Source organism: Styela clava, chromosome 7 (genome assembly GCF_964204865.1).
Source record: "Styela clava chromosome 7, kaStyClav1.hap1.2, whole genome shotgun sequence".
Classification (NCBI taxonomy): domain Eukaryota; kingdom Metazoa; phylum Chordata; class Ascidiacea; order Stolidobranchia; family Styelidae; genus Styela; species Styela clava.
Window position 1 is genome coordinate 12,606,281 of NC_135256.1, and position 26,607 is coordinate 12,632,887.

General features: G+C 34.7%; 1 protein-coding gene across 2 annotated transcripts; it reads left to right on the forward strand.

The window, feature by feature from the left end:
• The first annotated feature begins 1,173 nt into the window (after positions 1–1,173).
• On the forward strand, positions 1,174–26,084 carry LOC120327689 (uncharacterized). Of its 2 annotated transcripts, none has more exons than XM_039394032.2 (10): positions 1,174–2,296; positions 13,601–14,055; positions 14,167–14,365; positions 14,453–15,001; positions 17,996–18,140; positions 20,862–20,963; positions 21,400–21,539; positions 21,632–21,760; positions 23,079–23,240; positions 23,549–26,084. In XM_039394032.2, exons 1-10 carry the CDS (start codon positions 1,409–1,411, stop codon positions 24,329–24,331), a joined length of 3,552 nt encoding a protein of 1,183 aa, XP_039249966.2. In that variant the 5' UTR covers positions 1,174–1,408; the 3' UTR covers positions 24,332–26,084. The 2 variants fall into 2 exon arrangements, with proteins under 2 accessions (XP_039249966.2, XP_039249967.2); XM_039394033.2 differs by lacking the exon at positions 1,174–2,296 and adding an exon at positions 13,318–13,368.
• The last annotated feature ends 523 nt before the right edge of the window (positions 26,085–26,607 follow it).

Consider the following 26,607-nt stretch of genomic DNA (forward strand, 5'->3'; position numbering starts at 1 on the left):
TGTGGTTAAATCAATCTTACGCCAATTATGTTTCTTCATTTCCTTTCTAATTTTACTTCAATTTCAGAATTGCTTGGAATTTAGGTTGAGCTGGCGCCGCGGTTTTACCGAAAGCGACGTAATTGCTCTCATTTGTAAATTGCTGTATAGAGGCTTCGTTGGGGTTAAAGCAAACTAGACTTTATTAGGGACAAATATTTGACTCCAATTCGAAACCGAAGTTAAATATTTTAAAGGGTATTTTTGAGAAACCATAAGACCAACAAGAATTTATAGTAATTGGACTAGTACAAGGTGCGGAGATTCAAGACGGCTTCTAGATATCCCGCATAGTTCAAATGTTTTCTGACCAGGCGTTGCCAAGGAGGAAAGTCGGCCCATTGTGCCTGAGTTGAACGATCGCTTATAAACTCGAGACAAGTCAAATAATCTTCCTTTTTGTAATTTTTTAGTTTGCGAACTACACGACTTTAAACCGCATATCAGACACGACAAATTAGTTCTTTTAATGAGAAATAAGATAAAATCTCAAACACGCAAATTCTCGTTTCAGTTTCCTTGGGTCAAATTCCGTATCTTATTTATGAATTGATCCGAGCAATTTGGAGTCGCTGACTATGGAAATTTTCGTTTATTTTGGCGCATTTCTGTGATTCATTATAAATAATTGTGGGAAAACAAATATCCAAGATATTAATTTACTCAGAAATGAACTATGTGACATTTGATGTATAATATTAACATAAATTGAATATTTTTAATAGTCAAGAATCTCAATTTGTCTCGGAATTTCTGTGGATGATTGTACGGCATAGGTAGCATGCATGCAGTTGTACTAAGTTGGTAAACAACTCGCAACGTTGCTATTTGCTCTACATCCGTTAAACTCGTGATTATTTTGAACTCTCTACCGATATTCACGCTATGTGGAGTAGAGTATGTTTACTTTCAGGAGTCTAAGTTAAAAGGAAGAAAGACCTTGTAGCAGATGGATTGAAATTTTCGTTAGATTCACGTAGAAATGTATACAAGTTCGAATCTTTTACAAGTGGGTTTTAAGCTGTTTTTCACGAAAAAGAGATACTAATATATATTACTGACTTGAAATATCATTCAGGGCAATTATTCAAGATAATAAATGACTCATTATTTTTTTATATTTCTACTTTTTAGATATATAATATATAGCTTATACACTAAAGCGTAACATTATCAATACGTTAACACTGTTTAAAAGCCAGGTGAATGTGATATATCACAAAAACAAAAACATCTATTATGGAATATTTGCACTGAGTTGGGATTATACATTTTGTTTGTATTCTCGTCGAAATTCCCTACTGAAGGGAGAATAGACTGAAAAAACGCGACAGGAAAATCTTCGACAGCCGAGCGTCATCGACGGAGAATGTCTGGCGGCGGCGTTTTGCAGCATTTAATGGCGGAACAGTCGTATTGTCGCGCGCATGGGAACAAAAACAATGGTAACGCGCTGAATCATGAGGCCCCTAACGGATCTAGTCCAGCACGGGGTGGTGGAAATTCACCTTTAACAAAAACCAAACAGCAAGTACCCCAGTACGCGAAAACCCCACCAAGAAGAGCGTTGAGCGACGAATCACCAGTGATAGAACTACCACAGGCACATCCTTTCTTAAACCCAAGCTCACGGTCTGCGGAATCAGTTTCCCCGCACATATCAAATATAAATTACCCTTCTCCCCATCCTCCCGCTCCACGAACGGCACTACCAAGTGCGTCGGGATTGATATCCCGTTTACGTAAGGAATTTTCGAATAAACCAGTAGTGCCATCACAATTGCCGGTTAATAAACTCGGTTCGAACGAACTGACCTCGGAGATATCAAAAAATGAAGACGGACATCAAATATTGACGTCGGCATCTACGAGCTTTGTTCGCGCCAATTTTCCCTCGCCTGCTTCATCAAAGCAGCAGTTATACGGTCACCCAAAATCAAACAGTGCTGGTGAGGAATTTTTGTATACAGATCGTAAGGCTAAATTAGCCGCTAATAAAGCTGGAAGGAGACGAGGCAAAAACGCTGCTTCTATAATGAGATCACGGTCTCTTCATTACGCTGATGAGGCAACCACACAGCATGTTTTTCAAAGACGGGCGACCACGGATCTGGGATTAGGACCGGACTCTTTTCAAGTTATTGGTGCACCCAGAAAGAGGAGCGATGCCAGCACCTTGAGTAGCAGCTCTTTGGCATCTGACAAACCTGGATCTCTATCACATAGTTCATCAGCAGGAGATAATAATTATTTTCAGGTGAGTTTTATTATTTTATTTTATATCATTGTCGGTGGATATTTCAGTTGAAGAAGTATGGATAGGCATTTAACACGATAACAAATATTATTGTGGGAATCGTAGTTTATCCTATCGTTTCATTTTATCTTCTGTAACACCCAGGTTGGTTCAATTACAAAAATAGTCGGGCCTATTTCTGATTTATTTTGTTTTTATATTGGAATCTTGATTTTGCCAAATCTGCAATTATTTGCAAAACTTTGCTATTTGATACTGATGCGATCCGTACCATAATAATGATCGTCCATGCCTTCTTCCTTGCCTAAAAAGTGCAGTTAGTGCGATAAGATACTATCGGCAATACAAGTATGCGACAACACGTAAATGTTGAGTTTACATTTCAAGTTTACCTCGCGATAACGAATTTATTTAGATACGTAGTGATTATAAGCCCTGAAGTGATGAAGATAAAAATTTAAACAAGCATCCATTGTATTGTGGTAATCCGCTATTTAGTTTGGAAGATGGATAAAACAAAGAATCCTTCTGCGGCAGTGAATCACGTCTATCTATCAAAACCAATAACATTAAAAACCACAATGGCAAATTCCGCAGGGCTTAATGAGAAAAGCGTATGTGGCCAAGCGTGGTCTCTGTGTCGCGTAGTATATATTTCGCACATGATTGTACTTAACTGAAACGATATAATTTGACTTGTTTATAATGAAGCATGATAATAAAGTAGTTTGTTTTGACTATCTCGTTATCCAAATACATCATAACCTTTGTTCGTATTTTGTCTGCGAATCCAATTTACTATTTTTTAAAATGAAAATGTATCGTACAATACTCTCGCTCACAGGGTTTATGTGTATACAGTGGTTAAGCGTCGAAGGTGTTTTTAATCGAGCGAGACTCGCATTTGCCTATATGTGAAGCTGTTGAAAACGTCTTTGTTTTGGCTTCAAAAGTCATTCCCATACAGCAAAAGGAACATAGAGTAAAATGTGTCGAAATGTTTGTTAGCCTAGATTCTTGCAAATTGGAATAATAATTAAAATTTTGTTGGGTTAAATATTGTAATCAATAACATATTTTCATATGGGTATAATCAAAAATGGGATTTTCGAAAATATAGTCGTTTAATCGTCAAGTGTTAGTTATTTTAGCGGCGTTTTATAGGTGCGGCAAAACTACGCTTCGTAACAACAATCAATGTTTGTTTGTTACAGCGTCGTTCCACGTAAAAATTAGTAAGTATTTAATCTCGCAGAAGGATGTAATTGAAACCGAGATCAAACGAATTTTTCAATTTCGCAGTGTGTTGCTAATCGAATGCTACGTTCCATTCGTGGTTACCAGATGGATTCTAACACATATTTGTGAAATTCTTTAGGAACAACGACAGTTGACAAGCGTACATTAAAACAGTATTTTAGTAACAACAATATGAAACAAAAAATATATTATATATCATTATGTAAGACGGTTTATTTCCCGAGTAGGATGTGTAATAAAACAACTCAATATAAATATATGCAAAATTAGAAAGATATTGGGACATACATTGTTTAGGTTATTAAAGGTACTGATACGCAAATATATCCTTATAATATTATTAGTTTAAGAATAATTCAAACCGCTCAATATTACACTTGCTTGGTACTATGTGTAAAATATTTCAGATGTCATATTTTAAAGATTCAATAAGCTGTTATCTCATTCATTCATTAAATTTTTGTCTGGGCTGGTATGTTAATGTGGGTTAAAAGCCTCAATAATATAGGCTTATCGTAAAATACATCAAATTTGAGGTTTGACCGATACATTTTTGAATTTTACGGGGCTTGAATTGTCAAACCCCACATTCCTCAATAAGTCACCCACAACGTATGCAGACCCCATTTTCTGCAGAAGGCTATGTAATGTCTGCAGCGTCGCCATTTTGAGGCATTACATCATCGACTAAGTTACATTCCAAAGGTTGCGATTTATAGAGCAATGCTTACATGTATTATGCAGGGCAAACATGATCCGAAAAAAAAACGTATCCAAAATACCTTCTTAACCAAGTTCCATGCTTAATTTTCACTAATAGCATAGTCTTACTGTTATCAGGTTGTTTTGGTTTTGCGAAGCCATCAGACCTTAAAATTCTTAAATCGTGCTGAAATTTCACAAACAACTTTTGTCTACTAAACAAGAATGCACTTCAAGCGTTTGCGTTTTGTTTTAATTATTTTTTAAACAAGAAAATATTTGTTGAATTACACACAAAGTTGGACATGGGCCATTGATAAAGCGCGCCGATGAAACGTGGCTGATGTTACAAAAATGTTTTTGTGATTACAAATTCAAGTTCGTGGTAATTATATACTAAAATGAAATTTATCACCAATATATTTTTAATCTTTAATGATTTCTTATATGAATTAATAAAATAATAAACAAAAATATTTCTTGTGAATTTAGAAAAACTTTAAAGGAGCTTTCTATTAAATTACAGAAAATTAAAATTACCTTTTTATTTTTTAATATGTAATTTATGCATTTAAATCATGATTTATACCAAATTTTAAACTTTTACTTTTTTTTTTTGGCTAAAAATAAATTTATACAAATTACTGATAAATGATATTGAATTTTAAGGCAATAGGTTTGAATACAAAAATTTTATCTATTATACAAATATTCAAGCTATTTATATTTTTTCCCGATTCAGATGTAATGCCAGTATGATATTACAACAAAGCATATCAATTACATAAAACTTGACACTGAAATGAGCCTTATATTTCTAGAATGTTGTTGTATTAATCAACAGATAGTCAATTCCAAATCTTATTCAAATGCGAGGGAATAATAAATAGTATTTACCTAAAATATTGAAAATTTCATTTCTCCTTTGAAGCAGTATTTCCTGTCTCAGCCATTTTATAAACTGTTTGTTTTTCTAATTACATGTTCAGGGTTTCGAATAACGTAATTATTTTACGCTACAACCCTGTTTTAACATGTTTTAAGCCAAATATGCGGCTGCTTTCTTCCGCTTGATATCTCAGATTCCATCCGGAGGTAAGTGTACATTGCAACTTCCAAAATAAAAATAAATAATGTCCACTGTAATATTTCACCTCGACTTTAAATAAGCATAAAAATATACACCACAACATAAAATAAAAAATAATGTAATAAAATATTTCTATTTATTTTTCAAACTCAGATTTTCAATATTTTAAAGACTTATGTGATTTTACTAAAACCATTCTGTTCAAATTTTTTAACATACATTACATTTTTATAAAATTACGGCTTCCAGAATCACAAGAAAATGTCTTCGTCGAAGCGGATTAGCCAGGGGCGACTTTAAACCACAAACATGTTTCTTATCCGTGATATTGTCACGTTTTTTTGAGGAAGGTCCGATTAGATTTTACGCATCAAAATATCCACGTAAGGAATAAACGTTCTCCAATTTAATAGAGAATTTCAATTCAATTCGAGAACTTCGATTACAATCTGTATTCTGAACGTTTTATGTTTCTCAAAGAATGGTCAGAGGCCGAATCATTTCGAAAGAACCTCTAAATGTAATAATCTCGGGGAACTTTTACGACAAAAATATCTTCAGGACATTGATTCGAAAGTGCGCAGTATTTTAATCTTATATTTTATTAGCACAAATGCCGGGTGGTGACTTTACTCCAAACTTTCAAACGAAGATATTTGAAATGTTTCTGAAATCAAAGCCAATCCCCATTTCACTATAAATCTATGAATATTGTATCGATTCCAACATTCGATTTGTTTTAATCCTCCCAGAAAACGCCCTAATGTACAATGTCGCGATCAGGAAATGTTAGTTTATTTTCATAAATTAGGTTATCCGTTCTGCTTTTATAAAAGTAAGTCTACTTTATCGAAATGCCTGAAGTGTTTATTGACATTAAAAATGATGGGTGTTGCACCTATTGCGCGACCGCAATATGGTGTAGCAACAAAGTCCCTTCCGGATGGCTACATATTAGTGCATTTTATTTACGAAAGGTCGAAAATTTGTACTTCCTTCAGATTCTACTACATGACTAGCAACTACCGATTTAAAATCAATCTTTAGTAATATGAGCAACGCCGTCTCTACGAGCTATGTGTTTTCAATACTATCAATGTTACCTCCCATAGAGCTGTGAAAGATCTTCGAAACGATTTGTATTTCAGCATATATAGACACTAAAAATAATGCAGGATGCAATGAATTTGAATATATGTCAGTGTTGTTGATATCTCTCATCAGACTATAATTATGTTATGTATGATAATCTTGATAATCACAATATGGACTATTGAGAAATAATACTTGCCACCTTTCAATTGCGTGTTCGTTTGAAGCAACAGTGAGAATTAAGACCATATGTAAACAAAACTTCAAATTAACTGGTTGAATAAAATTATATAATATACCTATAAATTTGACTGATGGTGTGACTCAACGGTATATTCTTGACATACCATTAAAAGTGAACAATGTTTTCATAGCCAAGGTCACACATATCATATTATGTTATTAATGTAAATATGAATAAGAATTGAATTGTGTGTATTGTGGGGTTATGCCTTGACAAAGAATACATTCAGCAATACGTTTGAATTAATATTCTAATAATGTTATGAATAAACAGTAAATGATATGTATGAAATATGCCTCGAATGCAAATCTAACGATAGTTGATTTACATCGAGGACCAGGAGGATATGGATGTATAAATCGGATAGAACGCACCTGAAAAAATGTTTTGCGAATGACTCACGAACCCCTTGTAAAAACAACTACCCAGTGACGTCATGGATTTAAATAACGTTGAAATGGTAATACATTAGCGAAAACTATTTCGTGGTGACGTCGAGTGGATTGTTTGTTCTTTTTACGGCGACGATTATGATTTAGCGTTGTGTTGTTGGTATCGCTATATTACCCCACTTGAAAGAAATTTCATAGATTCTTATAACTTTACCGTATAACTCGTTGTTTGGAAATGTTTCATCGTTTACGCCCGGAATCGAAGTAAATAATCAGAAACAAATTGTGAATGTGAAATTATTCAGATTCTCAGTACCCAATTTAAGTTTTTGATTTTGATTATACGCGGCTGTGGACGTATTCGTCGCGATCCTTCGTTTTTATTCATTCCCAAGAGTTACTGCTGTGATGCGCACGTGAATTACGCTCAGCCAAAAGCCACATTTTGCGGTCGACATTTTTTTCGCTGAAAACAGTTAACATAAGGAGAGAAATGCGAATAAACGAGTGGGGAGAAACCTAATCTACTTTAAAGAAAGTCAGGGAGAGTGTCACAGTCCGCGTGCCGAGACGGAATTTGTCTCCGTATCGCTAGGCTTAAACCGTAGGTTAACCGTTTCTTTGTAAACGATTCGGATCACGGCGTATTTTAATCAACCGTAAACTTCGTCAAGTTAACTGTTAAAAAATGGAAATAAAGGAGTATTCGTTTTCATAGCGTGAAGGCTGCGAAAGTCAGTCTTCGCACCGAAGCGATACGCGGCGGTTGATTTTGTTTTATGGTACTTTCGAGGCCTCAGTAGGTGCAATTTATGTAGAGGGTGGAGTGTGTTAATGATATCAATATAATTCATAAGTAAAAAAAATTGAGAAGGTTTATTTTATTATTAAAACATTGAATAGTAGCAGAAGGTAAAATATAGAATATGGCGTCTTCAAATTACTGACATGTTTTTAAACGATAGTAAATTATGGTTATCTTCTGAATCATCTAATATTATGTTGTAAAGTAGCATTTTGATGATATCATAATTGAATTGTAGAATAGCTATCCCATTAGTCATTTTATTACACTTGTTTTCTAATATTTAGCCCACAATTTCTTGTTGGTTTACTCGTTTTTTTTACCTTTATTTTGGCGACAAAGGCAGTTTTTTGGAGCTTTATTTCGACGAGGAAGTATAGCGTATGCTTAGAATTCATAGCAACTGACGCAACTTACGTTCCCACGTAAAAATCTAATTTAACACAGCGTTACGTAATTAAATTTGTAAAAGCTTCGAAACGAAAATTTATCAGCCGTTGAGAGGGCAACTCTTTATATGCTACTTTGCTCACGTATTTAGTCATAATCGTTTAAAAGTACGATTAAGGAGAAAAGAGTATTTTGAAGTGAATAAATTAGTCAAAACCATGTAGGGCATCTTTTAATCTGTCTCAGTAATCAAGTTAAACCAGCTTATCGAATTGATGATTCTCCATGGTTGAAAAAGCGAGCGGCCTATTTACTTTGAAACTCCGGAATTCAAAAGTTCTGGGAAAATGTTGTTTTCGCCGCGGCGTGTTAACGGACTTACATGTTATACGTGACTGATATTGTTAGTCAAAATTCCATGTGTATGCAAGTTTCGAATAAAATTATTAGATAAAGTATTTTGTTATGACGGAATTCTTTACCTTGGTATGAGAAATCTTTTGTCCGAGCGAGATTACGCTGTAGCTCGGTGATTCATTGTTTATGATAAAAGAACTGTGTTTCTATTCTCTATACTACATGTTTAACTCATGATTCAGTTTACGTATTCATTTCTTTTTTATGGAATTTTCAGTAAATGAGTTATCTCCATAACGTTATATTGATGATTTATCGAATTAAAATAAATCAAAGTTTTGTTCATTTGCAAAAAATGTAGTTGAACGTACTCGTAAAAAATTCTGCACATCAATCTTCATGTCTTTTCATGAACCCCAATAAAACGACTTATCGCCTTTCCATAATGAACCGATTTAACGCACTAATTGGGTTTATTGCTTAATATTATCACTGTAAACTAGAATTAAATGAGAATGAATTTTATGTGCACCATTGTTAAAATGTCATTGTGGGGCTTCATTCTTTTATGAGTCATTAGTTTGTTGATGAGAAGTCAGATGTTTTTAGAATCACTATCAGAAGGATAGCCTATTGTGGTAAGATTTATCTTTTTCTATCTATTGCAATCCCATGCAAAACTAAACGCGTGTTCCACGACTTTAGAAGTGTAGGATCTATAATATTGGATACACGACACAGGTGTAATTTATTAAGGTTCCAAGCAGGACTTATAAAAAATGTTGATTCTGAGTTATATGCAAGAATTTGCCATTTATTGCCAAACATGATTGCTCGGGCCCCTTGCGTTCTATCAACTGACGTTGCTTGTACTTGGAAGTGGTTCTATTCAGTAAATTCTAGTAGGTTTATCGCAATTTTTATTACAGTGAATCAAACGATTGACCTCGTTTTATTTCCCTCTGCGCAGTCACGATCAATGGGAAGGAAATTAAAACAGTCGTTCCTATTGTACATTCTGTTTATTTATTGCCTTCGAACAAAGTTATTTTTTCTTTCAATTACGGCTTATTTCAGGATTTTTCATTTGTGTGTTTAGTCAAGTCGTGTCAAGTTTATTTCGATTTCCCATCAAATAAATTGAGAGGGTGAGGTTTAAGATAGAAAAATTTGCGTTGTATAAGAATATATTTTACAGAATATGGATGAATAAGTGTGCATTCATAAATCAATACTATACTTACTGTGTATATTAGGATTTGCTGGGATTGGAGGGGGAGAAATTTGCTTGAAAATATGTATAAAACTCCTTACTTTGTGCCATTGCTGCAAACGGTGCTGATTTGAATGTAATTTGAATTTAACAAATCATTTAAGGTAAATTAATTTTGTAACATAAAACCACAAACAGATATCAGCAACGACAAAATACGCTTTGGGGGCCAAATGTCGGATTTATTATCGAAATATTCAATTGTCGCTACTTTTCAACTTACATTATTTCACTTTAGTATATAGAATAATTGTATTATATAACATGTTAACTCAAACGCAATAACTGGTTTTCACTTTTTTTTATTTCGTTTTCGAGCACTCAGCGTGTAAAAACTACGCTGTTGCCAAAATCTACTCTTGCTTTGAACGGTGCCCACATTGCTTTCGTAAATACTTTCCAAGCCAGCTGTTTCAACCGCATTTCTACCCTTTTAGTTTTTATTGACGTGCATTTTCATCGTCGTCTGGTTTGGAGAATATCAAAGTGTAAAAAATATCTTAGAGTTTGTACTTTATAAGTAAGTAAGGATTTCTCAATCTTTAAGGAAAAGACATTTAGTGCCCACATTGTATTTTATCAGATTTAAATCTATTTCCATCATATTTACGTACATCGTATCAGTCTATTAATGTTCTAAATAGGCGCCAATAAATACATTTCCCGATTTCCACAGGACAAAAGCTAAGTCAAAACACAAATCCCTTTTTTGTAGAATTTGCTAGCAAAGACGTCATCGATTCGCTGTGTGCGTAAATTGTTTGCTGATACATTGTGTCGCATTTTTGAAATTATCTCAAACATTGGAGTGAGTCTGCGTTAGAAGAAGCGTTGTTCAATTTCAATATATTAGTTTTTTTTTCCGAAGTCTAAATGGAAGTTGAATATATTTTCATCAAAGAAATGCAGCTGTCCTTATTGATGTTGTCTTTGAATCGTCCCTTTTTGCCTTTATTATTGATAAATCGATCTTATGTCAAATACATATAATCGATTCATAAAATGTCAATTTCCTTATAGATTTGTTTTGTTTGGTTCGCTAATTTTGCTTTGAATAAATTAATCCATTGCCTATCTGATTAATTCCGAAATGAATGCTTGTGAGCATATTACAAGGTTGTCCATCCCGGTGGCCTGCTTAGTATAATATAGATATTTTCGTCAGTCCATCTCTGTTTCTTATCATAGTTTAGCCTTTGAACTTTGGCATTTTGAATCGGCTAATGGGGCCATGAACTATTTTACTAGGTGGGTGTTCATTAAAATGGTATAGTTCCATCTATAAATCGTTGGGAGTGGAAGTGTGTTTATGGTCGGTTGAGGTTCAACGTTCGGTTAATATATAAATATCTGGTAGATTTAGATTGACTAGATTTTATATTGTAGACGTGCCGAGTGCTGACAGTTAGTAATTCTTCTTATCAAGTCTAACCGCAGTGAAAGACAGGTGTTATTGTTTATGATACGCTTCGTACGAATATGGTAATATTTTTATGTTCATAATATTTCATTATATTGTATGAACGGTACAGTATTTCATCATTGCTGGTCGTTCTGTATAGAATATATTCTCTCTGGGACTCATTATTAGCAAGTTAGTAAACCGATGGTCTTTCCGTATCATTTGTAATATCTTTGTTTTTATTATTATTTTAATTCTTGTGCTTTATTACGGTCTATTTTTTAATCCCGAGGCTGTTTTTGAAATCTATAATTCTCACATTGGCATTTTAATCCGTAAAGAAGCAAAATATTTTCGTCTGAAGAACGAGACTTTTAACTTATAATTGAGTTTAATTTGTTAATGGCGACCTCAATCGCGCCTTTCATTTGCTCGGAATGTGATGCAATAGATTGGTTGGCGCCTTAAATTTTTATTGGACTTAAAAAAAGTAATACCAATTTGAGGCAAGAAAATTGGAAAATACATGTAACTTGTAAAAGTATTCCATAAGCAATGTAAAAAATTAAGCTTGCAAAAAGACAGGTAGAATGTTTTTTGGATCTGATTATATGGCATATATCATAGTATTAATCTAGAACACGAACGTTTTTATTTATTGATTTCGATATAATATTTTTACCATCACCTTTTGGAGTTGAATGTCGAACTTTGGATCATAAACAATGGCGGATTTCGCATTCCACAAATTGAGCCACCGATATTTCGTCTTTTACTGTCGGATGAGGTATTTAGCGTCGTTTTTCGAGTTATCGTGTGAGCTTATTAAATCGCCCGAGGCTTTTTACAAATAACCGTTTTGACTTGCATCGATAAGCTGTAAATTGAAGTCATTGACTATTTGGTGCAGTCTGTAGAAGGAGCGTATAAGGTTTTAGGCTATGAAGTCGATTGGCTTGTGAAATGTTGTTATTTATTAGTTCAATTTTTGTACACTCCTTTGTGAAATGTTCCTGTTACCAATTCAAGGTTGTATTAATATATATATATATATATTTGGGTAATAAATTAAATTGAAGAATATTAAAATCATAAGAGTCAGTATATACAAGGAGCACTCGCCAATCCAACTAGAATATATATATAAGAATGCAGAAAGTATAAGTTAGCATTACACAAGTATTTATGTTCTATACACGTAATACTTAAACAGTGAGAAATTATAGAATAGAAGACCAATTGTCTCAGCGAAATGACTTGTGGTCGTCTATCGATCGTTAACGATTTTCCGCGAATAACCGCTGTTTCGTGACAATATGATCTAAAGATTGGTCACATGTATGTTTTAAATATTATCAAATATTTTAATCTATATAAGTAGGTAATTCAACTAATCGGAAATATATTAAATTTTGCCTGTATATTTTATAGTTGTTCACGTACGACTAAAAAATGCGTTTTGAATAAAAGAATCCATACTCATCAGTCATCACAATAGATAGAGAACGATTATTTACATTCATACCTAGCCACTTCGAATATGTATATATATATTATATAATCGTATACAATTCCGGAAAGAATGGAGCCGGGCCGTCGAAAGTTTGTGAGATTTGATCAGATTAGATAAGATAGTGAAACATCGTTAGCGATCGCAGGAAATTCCTTTTTGTCTTATCATATCTTAGGGGTTTCTTTAAAACATCAAAATCCTAAAATTCCAATAAATGAGTTTCCTGCCATTAGCTATAATTGACAGTTTAGACTTGAAAGGTGGTCATTTTACAGAAGCGAAACTTAGAGTTTATTTGGATTATAGATCGCGGTATCTCTTCGTCTATAATCTGAAACATATGGAACTATTTCTATAGTTTATTATCCATAGATTTTAGTCCTATCAATAGATCTTAGGCAGGAGATGTATTTTAATATTGAAATTTCAGTTTCTAAATTTGGTAAGTTGGTATCGGATGTGGAATGATAATTTGCCAATTGACTGTAAATAAAAAAAACGTGCCTGAAGCCGGAGATGTCCGATGGGATAGCGATCTTCAGCAATTATTCGGTGAACTTAAGTTCGTTATTAAAAAAATAAAAATGTTTGTTTTGCTTTTCGAATTTATACACCAATTTTAAGAAGAAGTTGGGGCTGTCATTTAGGGAAAGAATATACACACAAAGCTGTGAGGTTAAAATTTTGTGTTTAATGTCACTATTGCATAAACCGTTATTGCCTCAATCATGATATATATATTTTTTACTTCGTCATATAATGTTTATTTTTTTTTAAATTTCAGATTTCGTTAAACGAAGACAATAGGAAAAAGGATATATCACAGCTTAATGTATCTAACTCAAATCTGGGTGAAATAGGAAACATTATTAATACACAACAACAGCAGTATCCACAGTCACACCATAACGTGCCTCATTTATCAAGCATGGTATTGACGCCATCTGGAATGGGAGGATTACCGCAACAAACTATGACACAAGGAAACAATCCACACGGACCATACTACGCTACGGTACCGACTAACCCTATCGGACACCATCAGATGTCTCAAAGACACTCACCGCCTCCTCATCCACAAGTTCCTTCACAAATGGCCCAAATTACACAAGCAGCGGGTCAACCGAGGGGACCGCCGCCACCTTATCCACAAGGTAGTGTTGACGACACTCATCAACCACAGAGGCCGAATTCTCTATCTTTGACTGGACAAGTTAGTCGAAAGAAAATGGAGTATGGGTATGTATCTATACATTTTGATTAGTTATTCAGCATATGCGTAACAGGGTAGCGTAAAATGTATTATTTGGTATTATTTTCATGTGGTAAATAAAATTTCTATTGTTGCAGGGGCTCACAAAAAGGCACAGTTGGTGGTTTGACTTCGCCCGCAATTTCAACAAATGCTCATATGACAAACTTCTCTTCGTATCCGATGTCGGCTGGGACGCCAATTCACGGGACTCCGTTTTTCGGTTTCACACATGAAATGTCGATACCCACAGCCACAACATCAACTACGAATAGCGGTAACAACGCAGCTTTACAGGTAAAGAAAAAATACTGCTATAAAGATAATACCTCAGAAATATAATCTGAAATGAACGACACTAAAACATAAAATAATGTGTTTTAGGTTTATTCCGAAGCTCCCCAACAACATCACCAACCGCAATTTAAAAGAAGTGGAAGCGCTAACGGGTATGTGGCAGCACCACCCCAACACGCAGACATTCAGGCCTTCGCCGGTAATGGGACTGTAAATACTAATGTAATTGGGACGCCTGTCTCGATCCAGCAACAAACACAGCCACCCGTACGATATGAAGCAGCAAGGCGAGATGTTATGGCTTCATCACAAATACATCATCAGCATTCGAACATGACTCCGCAAAAACAACAACAATCTACCTCTCCCACTGGAACGGGAAAGTCTAGCGGATACTCAATTGGAAAGAGTGATAGCGTTAACAGCAATGCCAGCACATCTTCTGGTGGTAGTCGGATTGCAAGACGCGCTAAAAGAAACAGCAAAAATTTCAGTAATACAAGCGGAAGCAGTAGCAGCACGGGAAATAGTAGACCCAACAGCAGTGCCGACTGTCTGGAACGAATCATGTCTGAAAATGACAGTTTGAGGTTACAACTTCAAACAGCGACACAAAAATTAATAAAGTTCCAAACGGTAAGTTGAACATGCTTTTTGTATTTGCAATTATTGTAGAAAACAATATATATTCTCCAATTTCATAATAGTAATTTTCATTCATTAATTTGACTCTTTTAAACTTTTCCACGCTTAAGTTGATAGAGCGGTAGGCTATCTTGAAATGTTGAACGTAATTTGAAAATGTTTACTATTTTTGCGAATATTGTTTTCAAACATTACAAAAATGCAGAACATCATGTGGATTAACTTGCATTCCTTGTTCATTTTAGCGAATGGACTTTGTCCCGACTTGATAAATCAAATGTTTTAGGCGATATTTGTCCAAGTTTCGGTCGCGAGGACAAGTCATTCAATTGAGGCGTATTAAAGCCAGATGGGCGGACCCAATGTTAGTCATTCGCACACATGAGCAAACGAAATACCGCCGCAGTTAATCACACGATATAAAACTCAAACTATTTACCTTATTGGGCACTAAATCATTTTCATATTTCATTCGTCAAATATTAGGTAGTCATATTTAATTGCGGGGCAACATAATTATTCAAACTGGTAATACCGTTTGACCACCGTAATATTTCGATTCTGGATAAATAACATCACCATTCACTTTCCATTAAATAGTAGTTGGATCAGAAGAAACTTCTGTTACTTGTTTATTCATGCGTGAAGAGTAGAAAATAAACCCTCGTTGAATACTCGTGTTTCATTTTAGAGCAAGGTCCGGGTTCTATGGTTACCTAGCGGTGTCTTTAAATAACTCTTGGCAAAATAACCAGATTCTATTTTTGCAAATTTGAAACTAGTTTCAATCATAAAATACGGATTGAGGTAGTATTATACTCAGCCATACAGTGAAACCTTATATCAGTGTGAATCTTAGTTGTGGTGACAGTTGCCCCTATAGGATCGAAAGGTCGATTCACCACACGCTAAGAAGTAGGTTCCCTCCCTGCGGGTTTATCGTTTGAAAAAGCCGTTTAAATATTTATCAGATATGATGTAAAATGTAATCACTTAGTATTTATTTACTTTTGAAATAGTTTATATCATTATATGTATGAGATCTAGGTGTGCGAATGAGTGATAAAACTGAATTTCAAATTAGGTTAGGTTTAAATTTCCATGGACTAATTTATTGGTAATGAAAAATTAAATAATAAGATATTGAAATAGGGGCCAAAACATGATTTAAATACTCCCTTCACTTGTCCATATTTAGGCTTATAATTGTGCTACCATACACGAAATCTATTTCAACCGAATATTTCGAATATTTTTCATAAGTATCAAATATCACATATTTGGCCAAATTCCATGTAAAATATTAAATCCCATGGTTCATTCGTGGGTCAGACTGTATTCAACTTTTATTATAACAATTGCGGTGAAAAGAGCAAACCTATTGAAAAATTCCTATACCTTTATGCTGATAAGAGTATATATTCAAATCAGATTTATCATACTTAATGTCACATTTAATTCGCTAAGTTGGGAGAAATTGTGATATATTCAGTATGGTATAGCATTTTAAGTACATCATTTGGTGTCTAGTTGAGTACCTTAATTTCCCAGGTACTTCTAATAACGTTTGCTTACGAAAATAAAAAGTGCAAACTTGTCTTTTCAAATCTTTTTGTAAGAAATATGTTTGTTTGTACGCAATTCCTAGTATTTACTGTATAATGCCATTGGTAGCCAATCACAACCTTTGAGCCGCAGCATGTTTAGTCATTGTTGCTTTAAGGCTTTAAGCGAATACGTCACCCAGAAAATTGTTTTTCTGCATTCCATTCTCATATTCCCACAAAACACTCAGGTGGTGAATGCTGTAATGTTTTCTACACTACAATTAAAATGTTTTTCGTGCATTTCGTACTTTTGTAATAGATTGAACACCAATCGGCATTACCCGGAGTCAAATTTAATGTTATATCGCTATTTGACCGAGCAGTGGAGATTTAGCAGTTTCAGTATTGCCCATCAATCATAATGCCTTATTTACTTTGGAATAATTACTTTTGGTTAAAGTGCTTTTGTCTTCGGACGATTGTCGTCTGCCGTTGTATAATAGATAGGACTTGACCGGTCGTTAGGTATAAGTGGAATTACCTTTTCGCATTCCAGGTGGATTTATAATGAATTAGTGTATCATTGTTTATGTTCATTATCGTCCCTAAATCACTGCTTCTTCGCTTCTTGGCGCTAAGAAGATATTATGTAATACCAATTATTCAATACATTCGAGCTTGGGTACTCGTTTTTTTAATATACCTATAATTTTAAAAATATAATTTCAGACGGGATAGCTGACTTCGGTGGCGGTTTTGGTGACCTTCAAAATACCAGAAAATCGTCACGCTCACAATACTGCAAGAAATATTTTCTAAACTATACGTATTTTTTTTAACCATCTCGCCGCATGTAAGCATGCCAGGCGTTTATACTATGACAGTTAAGAATTACAGCCAGCAAACAGGCATATTGAACCGTGTTCTTAATATTTTATCTGTCCTGTCGTCTGCGCCCCTCGGCAATGCTTAAAACTTTATATCTATCTTGCTAAGCCGCGAAGCAACGATTTTGAATCCCTCGCATTATCTCGTGCAACGTCTCATCATAAACGCAATTACGCACAAGGATAAGGTCGCAAAATCGACCAAAACCTTCAAATTTTAGAGATATCATCAGATCGGAGCATTTAGTGTAGTTTATATAATGAACACAAAAAACCACTGTTATGCATATCTCAGCGATGCAGACAGATATGTCTGGATCTTTCATGTATTGTCTGTGTAATTGGTTCAAGGTAAAATAAACGAAACCTCAAAAATGTAATCATGAAGTCGATTTTTTCTGAAAACCGACAGTACTGATAACTCAGACAGAATGCAATATCAATATGAAGAATGGCCAAGACACCGAATCAAATCTTCTTTCGGTCCTCTTCTTTAAATAAGTTAATTAGACATTAAGACTGATAATCTATTAAGAACATTTCAATTACAGGTTGAAAAAGATCTTCTGCGTGTAACTGAAGAATATGAAGCTCTCCGCACCTCTGTTGCAAAAAGTGAAAAAATGGAAGATGCATTGAGAAATCAATTGGAAGCTACAATCAAACAAACGAACCAAGAAAACGAAATATTACGAGGTAAAGTGTTTTCTATTAAGCAAATTTTAAATCTCCAAAATCATGGATTACATTTTGTTTTTTTATGCCAAACAAACTAGGCACACTGGGCGTAGGCGTCGCATCGCGTGAGTGTCGCATGTGTTATATTTAATCAGCTATTATTACTCTTTCCATTTTGAATTCCCTACCTAGACATATCGTATGTTTTTGTCGTCACGCAAGTAATGTCCTTATTAGGAAGACGGGGAAATATCTACGATTCATTCCTTCGTGTTAGAAACGTTTCCGTTACCCCACACAAATTTTGACTTTTCACAAAGTTTGACTTTGCGTTCTGAAATTTTTTCCAAATTTTCCAACAAATGTTTGAAAGAAATATAAATACAAGATGAATCTATTATTATATTTCGTCGGAATGAACTTCCCACCCAAATGAAATAAGATTCACGTCATGGTTTATATGGGAAATCACAACACCCAAATTTACCCATACACTGACGCATAGGTTACGTTAACAACGCCTCCGCAGATGGAAGTTTCAGAAACTTGAACTTTAACCTTCCGTGACGGAACTGTGAGGCTCATTTCGAAAGAATTAAGGGATATAAGACGCTTTAATTAATGTTAATACTAATTCCTAATAACGTCCAGTAAGGTGTTGACCATATATAGCCTATAGTTCAAATTAAGTTTTAAGCATTTCCTTGTTGGGGGATATGATATTTTGAACTTTATTCGGGTATGAAAATTGTTACACTGGGGGGCCATGCGGTTATCGCGTGCAGTCTGATAGATCATCGTTATATCATGATATAATTGACAGCGTAAAATAACTTCTGATAATATTGACGTCAAACTGAATTTCACCCTTTTTTCGTTTACATTTTTCCACTTTCAAATTTTACGAATGCAACATAACATTCATCATTAATTTACCTCACTAACATTCCGGAAGTTCAAATTTGTGTTGAATTTTGACGGGGTAAACTGTGGATAAGGAATCAGCATAGTACTGTTTTCTATCAATTCCGATATTTGCGATTGCAACAGCACTCCTGAAACGAATACCAAACCTCTCACTAAAGATTGTAAAATGAAAATAAATGTTACGGGGTTAAAGTTGGCACGCGACATCCGCCTTTTAAGTGGCTTGGAACGTTGTTTGCAATTGGATTAGCCTATTTTCCCCAATTGACAAGTATAATGGCATTTCCTTAACTCATATGAAAAACGTGAATCCGCGAAACTTTGTAAATATATATATCTATATAATATCGCCTAAATATTATGTTAATGATTTACGCACGGCGATCAAGTTAGGTAGAATGCGACAATGGTAAATTGGTACTCCCATAGTGTGTGTACCAGGTCAGGGTTAGGTCATAATTTTATTCCGGGTTTCCTTATTTTAGTTCTATTAGGAGTCAGGGACTGTCTGTGTTACCTAAGTAAATATACCCCCTGCCCATAGGTTTTAGTCACTTTATACAACTTGATGTAAAGTAGGCGAACAAAATTAGTAAACTCCATATTGGTACACACACTTCTGGAGCGCCGATAAATTTGGTTGTAATTTTCAATTGACATCACCGCTGGTTTATTGCGGAATAGATGGCAGAGTCACTGAGATAGCGTAAAATGCAGGCATTGATGGAAGATCATATCAAAAAATTTCCAGCCGTTCGTCTGAATACGCCTTTGAAATTTTCAAAATGGCGGAGTTGTTTAGATCTGGACTGGGCGCAAAATTACTGCTTGTAACTAACATAATTTAATAGTGATTATCGAATACCAACGAGTAGTGAAATCGCTCATAAACATATCGGAATGTCGTGTAGCATGATGCGTCAGTCATTAGACGAAGCAATATGCGTCATACGACAAGTAGCATGCTTGTTAATATGGTATTTGAAGAAATCTTCATTTTTTCATCGAAGGTCGCGCTCTTATTAAGTCTCAATGAGACTATCGCAATAACGAGGTATTCATAAGAATGTTTTGCCCACAAAAATATTTTATAATCTAATTTTATATATAGTATGGGAAGAATATTCATATATAGTAAAGTGGAATTACAGAGCCCAGAAAACAACACTCGAAATGGTACTGGTCTATAAGCACGTATAGCACTGATTTCATATATTCGGCCTTGCATTATATAAGGATAAATCGAACTTGTAGACGTATTTTTTAAATGCTCATGGTTGTTTGTATATAATTTCACGTGATCCAATTGGCATATTTTCGCGAGCGCTGGGCGCAAGAGTGAATGGAATGCGGCGGAGTGGTATCAATAAAGAAATACATCATTACTCTCTTTAACTTTATGACGTCACGCGCGAACGAAATTCCAAGCTGAAATTCTGTAGCGGATTAGCTCGAATGAATGGGCTGTTGCCAATCCAAAATATGTGACCAATTAATCTCTTATCAAGTTTGACAAATTCTTATTATTTAACTCAAAATCTATTTTATGTTTACAGTAATATCCCTTCGTTCTCGATGGTAAATAAATTCATTTTTAAAGTGCTTAAATTTCAGTGTCTTCTAATACATTGCTGACTAGTTTAAAGTACTTAAATTTCTTTGTTGTGTTTACAAAAGAAAGAATTCGAGTTGTTCATAGTCCTTTTCGAATATACATATGCAAATGGGCGGTATCAATTGGGTGAATTTTATATTTATTATTATCTTTGAATATTCAAATTCAATGTTTCTTCATGTATTTTCTGTTTTCAGAACGCATCGCTACTCTGACAGAACTGGTAGAAACCTTGCAATCAACTAACAAAGACGCACAGTCCGCTTCGTCAAGCGATATAATGATGTATAAGGTCATAGGTGCGTAAACTAGAATTTGTTTTTTTTAAGTTTACTGTACTATAGAAAACTTTTTTTTTTATAAGGCAAAGGATTTAATTGAAACCGTTCCAGTGGCATCAATATAAATTTCACTTTCACTTAATTTAATTGGAGGTTGAAAAATTTGTTGTTCGTCTTTTACAAGTGCCTAAATGGCTTTGTAAACATAGTAGTCAGTGTAAAAAAATGAGTAAGAATGACATAATTACACAGAAATCTGATAGAATGCTGAAAACTGTGGGAAACTACTTAAAAACATGTAACTATGGTTCACATCAGAAATTTGCCTATTATTTGTTTCCATACCACGTTTTGGAGTTTGTACCGTACATACAAATAATTATCGATGGCCTACAACAACATAAAAATATGATTCTTGACATGAATTTCGCTAAATCTATTATTTTTGATTTAGTGCAAGATCTACAAACACAAGAACGAATCCTAAAAGAACAATTAGACGAATCTAAAGATAGAATTTTAGAACAACAGGAGGATATATCATTACTGTCTTCTTCATTAGAACGGATGCAAGCTAATGTTTCATCTTTGAAGGTAAGGGATTATTTGTTCAATCATCCATTTTTATATGGATTTTTCAATAAAAAAATTCATCATTTTATCATTTTGTTAAATTGAATTTTTAGGAAAAACTCTCAGAAAAACAGAAAGTCGATCAGTATGTTGAAGAATTATCTCCACTATTAGAAATGTTATCAACGACTGTACAAGCGAGAATACAAGCAGAAAGCGAATTGGATGATTCCATTGTCCAGGTATTTAGCAAATTAAATTATGAAATAAAAATAATCGGTCATTTTTCAAACGAAATTGGCTGATATCAAAAATGAATGATGTAATTTTTTCTCTACGGAAACAAGTTTAAAAACTTTTTACGTAAATGAATATCATACATACGTATATGAATGAATACTTTATTAACAAAACGCCTCGCCTAGTTATTTTATGACATAAATCGGATGATTATTAATAAGTTTCTATTTTTTATGATTCAGAATTGGTATGTAACATTCTAATAATAGATGAAATATGCCTGCTAAGAAGGCATTCATGTATCGTCGGTATTTCGCTTTTAATTAGAATAAATCGTCGGATACAAAGCCCTGTGTGATTCGAAGAAAAACCGCCACAGCGCGATAGTATCTCAAATAGCAATGGAAAATTACCAGAAATCGCCTTACGTAAGCTATCTGGCCACGGTCTATCGGAGCGATACGGAAAAAATGCGAAAAAACACGCTTCATTTTTCGCCTGCGGCTTTTTAACAAGACGCAAGCTGCATATTTTGCTCGCCTCGGAGACGAAATTAGATAAAGTTTGGGAAAGAATGCACACATGAGAAAATTGAATTTGTTAGCCGCCAGCGTCTTCGTCGTAGCGCTAACCACAAAGAAACAAACGTCGTGAATGCTAAACGTCATTTCAAAGCATTTTGGATAAACGGCCGAATATAGTTTGATGATAAATATCCTATGAAATGGAAATGCCATGTTATGGCTGTTACTAAGAAGCGAAATTGACCTTGCCACTTGAAATAATTATCCGGTCCCCCGACAAGGACTATTTCCATGTTAAGGGTATTTGAGGAATTTTTCTCCTTATAATGCTATCAGTAGGATTGTGGTGATGTTTGTGGCAAGAGGTTTCCGAAATACCGTTTGTGCCAACTTGAATTTTTTATTTTGATATTTGATTGTTATTTTAATGTTATTTTAAATCAGATTCGTTTTAAGCGTTTTTTTAATATAACAAGGCCTCTTACAGAACTATATCAAAATTTGAAATATTATTCAGATTGTTATGTTCAAAATATACCTTTCACGAGTTTATTAGTGATCAAATTGCGCCATCATCAGGAATAAACGAGCATTCCTCAGGGAAAACGAAAAACCGATAAAACCGCTTTCCTTGACCCATGCCAGTGATCTTCAATACAGGGGTTGCGGGCCTAATTTAGATGTAGAGCTTCGAATCCATTGGTTTCGCGTACCATAGCATAGCTTTCTCGTATAATATATATAGTTGTGACAAAACGATAACTTCAATATCTAATCATCTTTATTTTTTCTGCAGACACAATCGTCTCCAACCAACGAAAGAACCAATGGGATGGATTCAGATGAAAACGCACCCGGTTCCCATTCTCATTCTCAGTCATGTACGAGTCCGTCGTCTACTTCCACTTTAACTCGCGAGGAACAAAGTATAAAGACTCAAGCACAGATTATGTTAAAGGTAACTCGCCGCATTGAATAATTTCAACAATATTTTGAACATTAACGGTTGTTATCGAAAGTGTTAGATTAGAAATATCGGTTTTGACGTCATGGGCGCCTTCCCACCATTGCTTCAATTAATTTTGCCAAGGTGTTCAAAAATCGATTAGCTCCATAACTCAGTGACTTCTTGTCTTGTTTGGGAGAAGATGTGGAATACCCCATATCAAAAAAATTGTATGATATATTGCAGATAAATTTGATTTTTCCAAGTCGGGGGAGACAAAAATGCATTCATTTATTAAATTCTCGTCTTTTCTTTCTTAGTGGCAGCACATGTATCTTCAAGCCGCCCTCTTGCGTAAACTATCTCCACCGAGTGAAACTACCTCGAACGGAAATCTTTCTTTTGGAACTGCACCTCTATACAGTGTTTTGTATCGGCACAGACACGCAGCATCTGACCCAAGTTACAACAAAGACGTTTTGCTTGATCTCCCACCAGGACTCAAAACGCTTTTTGGGAGAGATATAGCCCCTAGACGAGATCACAAACGAGACGGAGAATCGAAAAGAAAACAACAAAAATCACGAGAGAGATCTTCCGCGGAAACACAGCAACATAGATCGTCTCCGAGAAGGCGACGTCGCGAAACGGCGCCTACGTATTCGGCAGAAAACGAATTTTGTTCTCCCGATAATGACGTTCCAAAATCTGCTCACAGAAACGCAGAAATGGCCGAAAACTCTGATGAAGCTTCGAATAATACTGAATCTAGTAGGAGGCATTCTGATAATACAGACCTGAATAATCCCGAAACCTCAGTTAACAATGAATTTGATTCTCCGTCTGAGGGCTACCATTCACAACAATCATCCGGTTCTCCTACGCCATCATCCGAACGATCTTCCGTTCATTTTCCGGACGGTGATCCCCGCGTAACAGCAGCATTGACACAGTCCGACATCACAACATGTTCTAGTACAACGACCACAACCAAACAGCAGCCCGACCCAACGACATCAAAACAGTCAGCGACAAATACTGAACTATTTCTACTGGGTTCTGGTAATGGTTCCGGAAAAACTGTTAAAGTTGTCGATGTTTAGTCACAAGGTGAATGTAACAGAACCTTAGGACCATACTTGGCTATTTTAGTGGATGCAACAATTTAGGTTGATTTAACAATGAATTATCATCCATCAGAAATGGTTTTAAATTCTACTGCCTCAAACAAATGTAAAAGTTGTATTTGTAGGGACGGAGATAACTTGCTGCAAAGTCCTGTCAAAACCGATCTGAATTTAGCATGGATTACAAATGATCACCATACTCTAATGAACAATTTTGATCGAATTTTATGAACAGTATTGCGATTTTCATTATTTTGCCTCGCTTATATTTTCATTTTAATGTTTATTTGTTAATAACAAGGTGTACAAATTAATAACACTATTTCATTTAACCGCGAATTTTATTTCGCTTTTATTTTACTTTATTACGATTGTATTGAATTTATTGAAAATTCACTTTAATTTTGTTTTCAAATTTAAATGTTATTACTGAGTTGATTTCAAGATTCTTATTTATTTTTCTATGCATATTTCATTGAATAACAATTATAGGATATTGATCTTTTATATTGGACTGCCCCAGCCTTAAATAACTTGTGGTTTACCACAAATATGACTAAAGTATATGGATATGCTATGTATTCGAACGGTTTTAAACACTAAAATATTCAAATAGAACAAAATCTAGACTAAATTATTCGAATATTTTGACAAAATTTTGACAACCGATTTTTTTTTTTAGTTTTGTAAGTCTTGAAAACACATTCTTCCGTGAGTCATATAGTAGTTATTTGAGGCTGGTGTTCCACATGTACGGGTAAATAATCACGTTTGATTTCCTTCGTTTTTCAACAATAATATATGCCAGTAAATGTACTAAGTTCACATAGCACTGCAGTGAGCAATATCAGACACGAAAATAAATCCTGGTTTTTACGTCATTCGGGTCTGATGCTGTTATTTTAAGAGCTAGAACAACACCATATTTGTTTTCTTGTCTGAATAAAAAGTTCCATCTTGTTTTCTCTTTTTTTCTTTGAAAATTATTTTTTTCTTTATGTCCATAAACATGCCACTGATTTGGCTAAGTATATACGTATTATGCTAATGTGATTATTGTTCGCCTTTTTGATTGCCTAATTGCAGAGGTGTTACGATACGTCATGCTCGATGAAACATAAAAATGATGAACTTTTTATGATAAATTTGCTATTGATGTAATCAAAATGATGTAATTTCCATATATATTAAAGTGACGAATCAGAAATTTTTGCAAACCTTTGTATTAGAATTATCCTGTATTAACTTTCCTAGTTGGGGTTTGCGGAAAATAACGGTCAATTACACTTGCCTATCGTCCTTGCCCTTTTTGTTGCGCCAGTCTTTTAGTTTTATCCTTTTTTCGGTATTCTATATGCGGTACTTTTTGCTACGATTCCGGAAAAGTGTTATGTACAAAATTTAAATTATTTTCTATTTAGCTTTTTTCGTGCGTTGTGTGTTTTTTGCCTTGACCTCAAATACACTTCTTACAACAATGGAGATACTTTACGATATTGTAGTTTATTATCACTAGCTTCTATGATTGGTTTTCAACGTTTTCAGATCGCAATTTCATGTTTATTCATTTTATATGTCCGTCTTTGCCATGGCGATCATTTATTATTTTCATTATCATTCTGTTTTTCGATGTTTTTTTTTATTATTTGTTGGCGCAGAAGTGCATTTTGTTTATTTATTTCCGTACGCTAACGATTCAAACGAAAAAAAAAAAAATAAAGACAAAATAACCAAACTTTTGTATGTTCTTTACTGGCAGGGCTCACTTTGTCCATCGGATGTGTGCTACTTGATTAAATCATTAAACTCGAGGGTTGGTTAGGCCGGGACCATGAGTGAAAATGGAGATTGAGTTCAGACAAATAAAACTTGGTGCAAACGTGAGGGATAAACTGGTCATCCCCGCTTGATTGGGGAGTACTAAGTTTTATCCGAGAGCTAGAGCATGTTTCTAGAATTTTACCCTACTCTGATTGCCCTCCGTGGGTTCGCAGTTTCGAATCCTATACGGCGACAATTATGTGGGAGAGGGGTGTTCCACGTAACCGCTAGTCGGTTACGGTTTTCTCCACCATCGATACGACGATACGCCGTGATTCGCTATGAGATGAAGCTGTTCTATTGTATTTCCTCTCCCCCGGGATAAATAGGCAAATACTATTCTATTTTGGTATTTATTGAACTACTCCTCTGTAAATCAAACTTCGGAGGAGCCATGTTTGCTCAGCGTCGACGTAACTTTCAATAACTCC